This window comes from Toxorhynchites rutilus, chromosome 2 (genome assembly GCF_029784135.1).
Source record: "Toxorhynchites rutilus septentrionalis strain SRP chromosome 2, ASM2978413v1, whole genome shotgun sequence".
NCBI lineage: Eukaryota > Metazoa > Arthropoda > Insecta > Diptera > Culicidae > Toxorhynchites > Toxorhynchites rutilus.
Window position 1 is genome coordinate 12,226,034 of NC_073745.1, and position 11,628 is coordinate 12,237,661.

At 41.6% G+C, this 11,628-nt stretch overlaps 1 protein-coding gene and 2 long non-coding RNA genes across 3 annotated transcripts; all 3 read right to left on the reverse strand.

Moving 5' to 3' along the window:
• Positions 1 to 4,297: 4,297 nt before the first annotated feature.
• On the reverse strand, positions 4,298 to 4,617 carry LOC129768785 (uncharacterized). The gene is made up of 3 exons (XR_008741737.1): positions 4,556 to 4,617; positions 4,411 to 4,495; positions 4,298 to 4,343 (listed from the first exon to the last, which is right to left on the reverse strand). It is a non-coding gene; the product is annotated as an uncharacterized LOC129768785 (long non-coding RNA).
• Positions 4,618 to 4,809: 192 nt separating this feature from the next.
• Positions 4,810 to 10,815, reverse strand: LOC129765543 (uncharacterized). The gene has a single exon (XM_055765947.1). The coding sequence runs from the start codon at positions 10,813 to 10,815 to the stop codon at positions 4,810 to 4,812; it is 6,006 nt and encodes a 2,001-aa protein (XP_055621922.1).
• Positions 10,816 to 11,008: 193 nt separating this feature from the next.
• Positions 11,009 to 11,328, reverse strand: LOC129768786 (uncharacterized). The gene is made up of 3 exons (XR_008741738.1): positions 11,267 to 11,328; positions 11,122 to 11,206; positions 11,009 to 11,054 (listed from the first exon to the last, which is right to left on the reverse strand). It is a non-coding gene; the product is annotated as an uncharacterized LOC129768786 (long non-coding RNA).
• Positions 11,329 to 11,628: the final 300 nt, after the last annotated feature.

The window sequence follows — 11,628 nt, forward strand, 5'->3', positions numbered from 1 at the left end:
TCGATCCAACCGGAACTCTTACGACCCGCCAAATCCGGGTTTGTTTTCTTCGCCCACAGTACTGCCAACCGCAGCGATGTTTTAATGTGTCGTGTAATGTTGTTTGTGCTGTATATAACCCTTAATTGACTTGTATGAGTCACCTTGTATGAGTATGTGCCGTCTTTCTTTTAACCCTTAAATAGCTATTATTTAATCTGTCATTTTAATTTTATTTTAGGTTTTATTTATTGACATATACACCTATCCCTTGATTTACACTGGAGATCGGTTCCCGATAAAACCGTGTAGAGTGAAATCTCCGATTTTGCCATGTAAAACGAAACAAGCCCTCAATATATACTCAATTCAATCATTTATTTAAGTAAAACAATTATAAAAAACCACTTATGGAATTAATTATAGATTCGACACAGACAGTCGACGAATTCGGGAAGATCTCAGATTTGACTTCAGGCTAAGTGATAGAAGATTCAATTAACAGCTGCGTAGATTTGTTTTGCTTTATTTATCATTAAGTTTAATAAAGAGAAAGCCGAAGATATAACTCTCCTTTACTTTTCATTTTTGTCGATATTCTTGGCATTCTAAGAGCTTGAAAAATTGACACAAATTACATGTCAAGACTTCAAAAATGCTAGCAAATTGATGGCTTGCCAGCTCTGGAACATAAAATCGCACTCGTAGTCAAAACTATAAGCCTATTTTACTTGCTTACATATGAACTACAAATACACATTTTTCAAGTTTTTCAAAATTTGTTATTTCATAAACCCTGTAAAAGCGAAATCGTGTAAAACAGGTACCGTGTAAATAGGGGGATAGGTGTAGTTTAGGAAATAGGTATATGTTTTTAACATCAGGCGAAGGACCCTATCTAGCTTTTCATTCAGTTATTGCCCTATAAATGTGTGTTTTCCCCTTTTTTTTTATTTTAGTAATGCCGTGTGCGGAGACAAACTTCGACAAACAGCGAGAGCTAGCAAGTGACTTGTCACAATATTTCGGTTACTTAATATATGATGATATGATGGTTATACATTATATTGATGATGGTAGTCTTCTAAATTGTCATTGATATAAGAAAATAACATACACATTCCTCCGTCTTGCACTATGGCCACTCAGAATGCATTTAATGCGTGTTATTTGACATAGAAATCTCAACTAAGTACTAATAAAAATGACGCAAATAATATTACGTTGAGACGGCGAAGTTCCTCTAGGAACGTTAGTGCCCTTTAAGAAGAAGAAAAACATACACATTCAAAAATCCCACAATCATGCTTCACTTGCAAAGTATATTTAGTCGACACCAGTCTCCTGACACAAATATTTCTGATCACTGGAAAAAAAATACACAAGCTGTGCTAATTTCACGCAAGTAAGATCTCCAAATCTGTGAATCATTAAATGGTCCCTAAAAGAAACTGTTTATCATGCCAAGTCTGTATATGTCCTATGTAGACAAAATAAAGAAAAAAATCAATACACAATATGCGTATGCAGATCATTACGGTCTTCCCAAAGTTGTGCAGACATTCCAATCCATCTTCACTAAACCCTTTCAGCAACTTTCTCCCACCGAAACTTGTTCCAGCGAACAGAAAAAAAACTAATTCCGAACTCAGATACCAATTTCCACAGCAAGCATGCGAGAACTTTCCCCGAGCGAGAAATCCGTCGTCGTAACTTCGCCGTCTTTGGGATCTTTGGCAACAAATCATAGCCGAACAAGTCATGCTGCTGGTGAACTGCTTTCTCGGTCCCAAAGCGTCGACACGGAAGCACGATTAGGATCACCGCTGGCCGGGAGGCAAATGGCAAAAACTTTTATCGACTAATGCTCGCTTAACTTTTCACTTTGTCAATACTTATCCTGCCCCGAGCAGGACAAGATTTATCGATACTGTATCAATCACGTGCGGGAAACAGCACAACACAATGGGCGGGATTTTTCATGTCAGCATGTCGAAGGATTCGCCAGCATAATCGTATGAATAATACATATTGTATTTCGAGGAAAATCACGTTTATCGGGCCACGGTTTGATGCAAAAACTTTCGAAATACAACACAATCCGCTTTTCACACATGTCAAGCTCTTAATAAGTTTTGTAATGGAAAGGTATGGTTGAATATAGCTGACGCGCGTGAAAGGTAATGTGATTGGATAAAAAAAATCAACAAAGCGATTATTCACGAACACAGGAGAGACTTCGTTAATAACAGATTTCTCTGAAATTGAAAAATTATGTAACATACACAGAAATACTCTTTATATGGAGCTGTTTATCCTCTTCTCGAGCGACATAAAGGTATTGAGTTATGTGAAATGCAATCACTGCCGAGTAACAGCTATTTTCACTTCTTTAAATCATCATTACCTCTCATCCTCTCATGGTTCATCGTTCTGCAATTCAGTGGCCGTATTCTAGAAGACATAACTCTTTATTCAAAAAGCAATTTAACTTATGCAAATGTGATGCCACGCTTGCAGGTAGAACTTTGTTCCATCAATTTATTATTACCACTACATCACACTACTTTTAGATTAAGTCATCAAAAAACCTTACCCTGAACATTCACCTTTGGTAATATCATCGTTTCAGATGAAAAAATCTGATCTCATTTAAAGAATATTCAAAATCCTATATCCCATTCTCTCATTCTTCGCGATATAGGTAAATTATTGAAATCTATATGATTTATCACACCCACCACATTTTCTGTATTAACTGAAACGATTTGCATTTGCAATGATTGATTACTGTCACCATTCTTATACTGCGAAAGAGCAATCTACATTTATCAGGGGGGAAAATTCATAAAGTTGAAATCCCCCAACGAGTTTCATTTAATATTATTTTATGAGCACCTTGCGAAAAAAAATATGCCAATACCGCGATACCATCGTGAAAACTTATTAAGCTGTACTCTCTGTATAATGGAAAGCGGATGGCACTCATGTTATTTATTTCCGCCATTCAGTCGTTATTGAAAGCCGGCCGTCGATAAGGCAAATGGAAAATGGAATGAATGATGGCATTAATGAAGGCTTATCAAACTTCAGCCCTGCCAATAAACTCAACGGCAACGTCTCTGAATGAAGTAAAATTGAAAAATGAGATAGATAAAAATGGTCCAATGTTGAACAACAATTTTCCGCGCTATTCAATAGCGAACATTAACGACTTTCTTTTCGACAGCGCGGAAAAGCAATCAGAAGAAATCGAAAATCTGATCCCCGGGTTCAGGAGAAATGATTCGTGATCCGAATGAAGGTGAACAACTCTGCAGCCAACAATGCTCGGTAACAAAAAATACGCCACCATCTTACCGTAATATCATTCATCATATTTAAATTACAAACCATTGATATCCTCGGAACGAGTGTATCATAAATTCGGTCCCAATCTGTGGCCCCGAAACCGGATAAGCATCATTGGAGAACAAATAGTGCCTTCAGCCATACAGCCAATTCAGTCCATTGAACCTTATGATTGATGGAGAACAACAAACGAGCGAATAATTCTTCTGCTGAGAAGGACGGAAGAATTGGCTTCCTCGAGTCGAATCGATTTCGCGAATCGCTCGACAGGAGAATTGTGTCAGAGACCCAAACATATTGTTACCGAAAAATATCGTTTCTATTGAACGCTAATTGGATCTATTTTTCATTGATGATTTACCTTGCGAATCTCCCGACTATAGAATTTATAGTTTATAATTTAGAATTGGCATTCGCTATCTACCATTGTCTTTTTAGGGTACGAATAAAGCAATTCCAAATGAAATCGACATTTGACAAATATGATTATTTTTGATTCGAACGAAAGTTTGTATTCCGTTTGGGTTGGAGGAAATATGAATTTTCCACAGCATTGAGGAATTTTTTGACTCAATTGTAACTTATGAAAAGGGCGTATCGATTTTAGTAAGAGAAATCTTTGATAATTTATATCTTAAAAAACACCGAAATAGTGTTTTAGAAAGAGTTATAGAGTATTGATGTGAAGCGTGGAAAAAAAATATAGCACTTTTTTTATTTACAAAAAAAAACTTTGATTTGCAATATCTAAAATACATATTTTTAATTTTTTTTAATGTTTTTCATATAAAATAGAAGTCGTGTTGTTGGAAGAATAGTCGCGGGCGTCGCCAGAATTAACCGAATTCATGAACTTTATTACTGAGAGTATATCGAGTTATAAATTCCTACAGGAATGATGGATACAATAATTATTTTAAATACATAATTTAGAATCCAATTCACTTACTTTTAGTAATTCAACTTCTCTTCCACATAATAATTCAAGGTTATGTCAATATTCCTAATTTGCCCTATATTGTAAATTTGTAAATTGTATGTATAAGGAATTGTATAATAGGTTTAATGTTCGATTCTCACCGATGTGGTAAATTGTAGGTTTAGCGTAGTATAATAAGCGATAGATGTAGATAATTTCTTCTTAGTTCCTAGTTGTAGCTGTAACCTATTTTTAAGGACACTAGGTTTTAAGATAAATTGATTGCAAACTCAACGTATTTGTTACCTTTTTTATCCTAGTATTTATAAAAAATAATTTTAGGTAATTTAGGTATATAAACACTAGCACTAGTTTTTAGAAATTATTATCAGGCACAGGATCGTATAACTTAAGGATTTTTGCAAGTAATCTGTTCTTTTGTGCTCGTCGCAGATAAAGAAATGCTGATCATCGTCCACTGACAGATCACGATTGTTACGTGATGGTCAAGCAGACTGGACGATCGACGAACGACGATCGATAAGTAAGCAGTTACATTGCTACTGTGTACTGTACGAGGGGATCGCCAAATCGACGGGCGTATTAACACTCCCCCCCGAATGCGCAGAGAGTTCTCCGGAGGCGTATTGGTTCCTAACGCCCACGTCGAGTACGGCGAGTTTAACCGCGGGACGTTCGTAGATGCCCTGATTAGTCTGTATGGTGGCACTCCTGACTTGCCCGTCCTGTCCTGCTCTGGTTGCGATGATTCGTCCCATAGGCCAACTATTGCGAGGGGCCTTGGGATCTGCGATGACTACCACATCATTCACTTGAATTGGTTTTACCTTCATGAACCACTTGGTGCGACGGGTGATTACAGGGAGATAATCTCTTAACCATTGGCGCCAAAATTCATTGGCCATAACTTGTGATTGCCTCCAGGAATTCCGGAGCACGATGGGGTTATCGTTGTACTGTACCCATGGTTTTAGTCCATTTGATGACCCCAGCAAAAAGTGGTATGGTGTCAGCACTGGAGATTCATCGTCGTCCATGGGGATGTCAGTAAGTGGTCGCGAGTTTATAATGTTCTCAATTTCTAGCAGTGTACTGTAAAGAACTTCATCCGTGGGAAGTTTCCTCCACTGCAGTTTATGAAGGTTGCATTTTACGCTGCCAATCAAGCGCTCCCACGCTCCGCCCATGTGTGGTGAAGCTGGCGGTATAAAGGTCCATTCCGTATTGGATGTTGTGAATTCCCGCATGAGCTGTTCTTGGTTGATGTCTTGCAGCACTTCTTTCAATTCTTTACTGGCGCCCTGGAAGTTGGTGCCACGGTCGCTAAAAATAACTGCAGGTGTCCCTCTCCTAGCCATTACGTTACGTATTGCTAGAATACACGAATCGGTTGTCAGTGTGTGAGCTAGTTCTAAATGGATAGCGCGAGTTGTGAGGCATGTTGCCAGCACTCCCCATCTTTTTTCTGAGCGTCGTCCAACGACGACGGTCATGGGACCGAAATAATCGATCCCCATGTACGTGAAGGGTCCTGTGAAAGCAGCTAGACGGTACGGTGGCAGGTCACTCGTGGCGGGAGGTTGTGGAGACGCTTGGTCGTTCTTGCATTTTTGGCACTCTCTGCGTACCTTCCTGTATGTTCCCTTCAGTCTTGGAACGTGGAAACGTTGACGTATTTCATTGAGAATCGTCTCGTGATTCTGGTGGTTGAACCGCTTGTGAAAATCAAGAAGAATAAGCCGTGTGATTGGATGCTCGCGTGGTAGAATGATTGATTGAGCGGCATCTCGGGCGATAAACTGGCAAGCTTTTGTTCGACCTCGAACCCTTAGAACATCGTTCTCGTCGAGGAAGACACATTTGTGAAATAATGGACTGTTTCTCGGAATGGTTTTGTCTGGATTCTCTGCAAGCCGGTTTCTAGAGAGAATGGTGATTTCGTCAGCGTAGGTGTAGTTTTGTGCCATACGAAATAGGCAGCATTCGGAATCGCTTAGCTCTCGACGTTGCAGTGGTCCGTTGGTTACATTCTTTTTATATACGCAGGATTTCAGATTATTTATGTAGCGAAAAACATGAGCCGTGCAGCGAATTAGTTTCCGCCAGTCGGAAAAGCGATGGAGATCGATTACAGGTTCTACAATTTTAGTATGAAACAACAGATGAGGACGTAGTTCTTCAGTGGTTACTCCGATGCGACTATTAGACATAGACCAATGTTCCGTAGATTTCCACAGGAATTCTGGCCCACGGAACCAACGGCTAGAAGCGGACAAGTCGGGGTTGGTCTTCCATTTCGTTCCTTCGTCCGCCACGTTTTGCTTGCTAGGTATCCAATTCCATTCGCGCACATCTGAGGATTCGAGAAGCTCGCTGACTCTGAAGGCCACAAACTGGCTATAACGACGATGGTCGGAATTCAGCCAGCAGAGTACATCCTTCGAATCCGTCCAAAAGTATCGTTGCCTTATCTTGATCGATAACGATTGCTTCACCGTTTCTGCTAGTCTGACTCCAATTATGGCGGCTTGAAGCTCTGAACGGGGAATGGACAGAAATTTGATAGGTGACACTCTCGTTTTCGATCCAACTAATGCACATTCGATAGTGGTGTCTTCCTGAAATCTCAGGTATACAACTGCAGCGAAGCCGGTTTCACTCGCATCAACAAAGGTATGTAGCTGGATGTCATTGTGCTTGGCTATAGAGGATTTTGTTCGATAGCAGCGAGGGATCTGAAGCGTCGTTATTCCGGGGAGAGACACACACCATGAAGACCACTTTTCGAAATGCGAGTCGTTGATCGAATCATCCCAGCCGATTGACGAGCGCCATATCTCTTGGAGAAGCGTCTTGAGGATCATCAGAAAATGTCCGATAAGCCCTAGCGGGTCAAAAACCATCATGAGAGTCCGCAAGACCTCTCGTTTGGTAGGTCGACGGGTACCGGACAAGAGCAGCGCATCTATACGATCGGAAATTTTAAACGTAATGTTATCTGTAGAAGTGTCCCACCACATGCCGAGGATTTTCTCAACTGAACCATCACCACTTAGCCTTTTGACTGCTGTGAGGGACTCGTCCAGCGCCTTCAGTACCGCGGGAGAATTGGAGGCCCAATTTCGGATGTCGAATCCCGCAGATGCATGAATTTTCCTCACCTCTCTCGTTAGCTTTATTGCTTCTTCCTCATGTTCGACGCTTAGAAGCATATCGTCGACGTAGTGGCGTTCCACGATTACTTCAACAGCTGTAGGATAGCTCTGTTCGAACTTCCTTGCATGGAGATTTTTTATGTACTGTGCAGTACTAGGCGAGCAACAGGCTCCAAACGTCATGACCTGTATGACGTACGTGTTCGGATTGATTCCACTTTTTGTATAGAAGAATAACTGGTACGGTTGATCCTTCTTCCGAATTGATACTTGCTGATACATCTCCCGGATATCTCCGGATACTGCAATACGGCATTCGCGAAACTGTATCAGTACAGATAACAGCGACGTTAGAAGATACGGACCCTTCAATAGCACGGAATTCAGAGAAACTCCGTAAGTTGTGGCTGCAGCATCCCACACGAGCCTTATTTTTCCGGGTTTGTTTGGGTTTACCACTGGAAACATCGGGAGATACCAGACATTAGGGTAGGCTTGAACCTCTTCGTCAGTTAGCTTGCGTATGTAACCCTTCTCGATGTGGTCTTCGATTTTCGCGTTCACTGCTTCAGCTAATGCTCGATCGTGCTTCATCCTCCGATCCAAACACTGCCACCTCTTCAGCGCCATCTCTTTGTTGTTCGGCAGACGCACATTGTCGTACTTAAACAGAAGTCCCGTTTCATACCTTCCATCTCGAAATATTGTTAGCGATTCCAGAAGCATCAGGGCACGCTGGTCGTCCTGAGACTGTAAGGGTCTTTCGGGCTTTGTAATTCCAATGCTCTCTAACGAAAAGAAGCTTTTAACTGTTCTATGGAGATCCTCATCATTGTATTGGTTGCATTGACAAATCTGCAAGGAGTGGTAGTTAACGGAATGTTCAGCAGCATCTTCTGACACGCAGCTTCCATAGACGGTCCACCCAAGACGCGTCTGGACGCCTATTGGTTCTTGTGATTGTCCTTCTTTACACTTCAGTGGATGTCCGAGATTGAGATTATCAAGACCTATCAATATACGAGGACAGGCGTTCTCGTACGATTGAATGGGAAGCCCGACAAGATGTTGGTACTTTTTCTGAATCTCAGAATAGAGTAGTGTTTGCGGTCTTATTTGTAGACTTTGTACGGTATGTACGGAACAAAGTTCGTACCTTTTTGCCTGACTGAAGCAACTTGAAATTTGCAGACTTACAATCTGTGACGATTTTTCTAAACGCTGCGTCTCTCCTGTCCATTTCAGGCATAAAGATTTCCTGGGGCCTTTCAGACCTAACTCTTCAGCCAAGCTTTGATCCATTAACGAGAGTTCCGAACCATCATCGATAAACGCGAAGGCTTGCACTGTTTTCGAGGGTCCATAGAGACGAACTGGGAGTATTCGGAACAAAACTTTCGATTGACCTTGGTGAATGTTACAACTCTGCTGAGATGTCCCTTCTGATAGCGTAGCAGTGATTGATCCATTTGACGAACTATTGCTCTGTTGTTTCTCACTGTGGAGAAGAGGGTGGTGTAAATAAGTACAACCACTTATTCCGCATGGCTTCTGTTGCCTGCATGATCCGTTGTGCTTCCGTAAGCACTTTCGGCAGAGTTTACACTCTCGCACTGCAGCCCATCTCGAGTCATAACTGAACTCGGCAAATCGTTTGCACTTTGGAACGCTCTGGCACCCGCCCTTACATATGGGACAATGCTTCTCAAACCCACTGAAAGAAGTTGGTTTCACTTTAGATGGTGACATGTACGATCTGTTATTTCCCGACTCGGTTTCTGAATGTATATTCAAAAATCCATCCTTCTTAATGGAACGAGGCTTTGGGTCGTTATTTATCGTAGCCATTACCGCACTGGCATCCTCTGCTGTTGAATACAGCCACGAGCTGAAGTCGAGCAAATTTGGATTGAGCTTATCCCTAGAGTGTTTGGCCCAATCAAGCTTCAACGTCGAAGGTAACCGTTCCACCAGTTCGTATCGTAAAGAAGCATTATAGACGAAATCGTGTACTTCACATGCTTGGATTGTTGCGACCAAGTTCTCCACGGTGAGCGCGAAGTTGACGACGGTTTCTAGCCTATCGATGTTTGGCGATGGTAACGATCGAACATTTTTTACAATTGCTTGTATAATCGCTTCCGGCCTGCCATATAACATTTTCAATGTTGACATAACTCCTGCGACGTTAAACGGATGAAGCAAGCGGCACTTGACTGCTTCTAGAGCTCTCCCTTTGAGGCACTTTCGGAGCCGCAACATATTTTCTTCGTTGGAGAACCCGCACATCTGGGTGGAGTTACTGAAGTTCGAGAAGAAGAGTGGCCAATCTTCGGGGTTGCCACTGAATTCCGGGAGATCTTTCGAAACCGCTTGTCGTGCGGCTAGCTGACTCCTGTTTAGAATGCATACAGTTTCATTTGCAACATGCGGCGCAGACGGCGGCATCGATACTTGCTGACTCGGACGCATCGGTGTTGATCTTTGTCCTGGAACGAACATGCGAGGGTCGATTAGCGAAGGAGGGTTAACACGATGAATACCAGGAACATCCGAAGATACTGGATGTTGTGGATTTGTGGGTTGCACGGTGCCTTGTTCAAGATTCGGAGCAGTTTGCTCTGTAGGTCCAGCCAGTTGGATTGGCAAAAGTTCTTCCATCTCTTCAGGCTCTAATCCGGTGTTCGCTTGGTTATCGCAACGCTCAGTATCGGCCACCCATTCCTCGATTTTAGATATTTTCTCCGCCTCGTTGACACTTATCTCCGTTGAAGTATCACTTCCGTACTCAAGAAGCACGTCGTATTTCTTCTTCAGGTACTTCTGTTCAAGTTTTTTCTCTTCTTCGATTTTCAGCAACTGCAGCTTCAATCTCCTCCTTGCCTCACTTTGTATACTCTTTACAACGCTCTTCGCCGTCTGCGACTGAGTAGGCAATGTTTGGTTTTGAGTAGGTACGGGGGCAGTCGTACGTTGTTGATTACTCACAGTAGGACAGTCGGTGCAGCTCCAGCTCACATTTTGAATGTCCTGCGTTACCTTCACGCACCGAAAATGAAACCACCTCTGGCAAGTATCACATTGGACCATTTCCATATCATTTGGCTCATCACACAAGGGACAGTCTGACTCCTGAATGACCGCTGCGCGGGTGGCGCCACTAGATTTATCGGTTCGCCTTTCTCCAGCCATACGCTTCTCAGGGGCTGCTCCAGTCCCGGCCTGATCGATACTAACTACTGTTACCTGGCCGCTAGTAGAGGGAACAGCAACGGTATTTGTTGAACAGGATGTAGCGTTCGTCGCGGGCTCTGCGACTTGCTGATTGCTCATCGTGACCGTTTTACTCGCCTTTTTCGCGGTTTCGGCTTTGGAATGCTTCGACGACATCTCTCGGCTCGGTTAAAAGAATTTATAAAATGTTGGAAGAATAGTCGCGGGCGTCGCCAGAATTAACCGAATTCATGAACTTTATTACTGAGAGTATATCGAGTTATAAATTCCTACAGGAATGATGGATACAATAATTATTTTAAATACATAATTTAGAATCCAATTCACTTACTTTTAGTAATTCAACTTCTCTTCCACATAATAATTCAAGGTTATGTCAATATTCCTAATTTGCCCTATATTGTAAATTTGTAAATTGTATGTATAAGGAATTGTATAATAGGTTTAATGTTCGATTCTCACCGATGTGGTAAATTGTAGGTTTAGCGTAGTATAATAAGCGATAGATGTAGATAATTTCTTCTTAGTTCCTAGTTGTAGCTGTAACCTATTTTTAAGGACACTAGGTTTTAAGATAAATTGATTGCAAACTCAACGTATTTGTTACCTTTTTTATCCTAGTATTTATAAAAAATAATTTTAGGTAATTTAGGTATATAAACACTAGCACTAGTTTTTAGAAATTATTATCAGGCACAGGATCGTATAACTTAAGGATTTTTGCAAGTAATCTGTTCTTTTGTGCTCGTCGCAGATAAAGAAATGCTGATCATCGTCCACTGACAGATCACGATTGTTACGTGATGGTCAAGCAGACTGGACGATCGACGAACGACGATCGATAAGTAAGCAGTTACATTGCTACTGTGTACTGTACGAGGGGATCGCCAAATCGACGGGCGTATTAACACGTGTAGAAAAATTGAAAAATCAGTCCAAGATGGTTTTTATGAATTTTTCGAAGCTTCG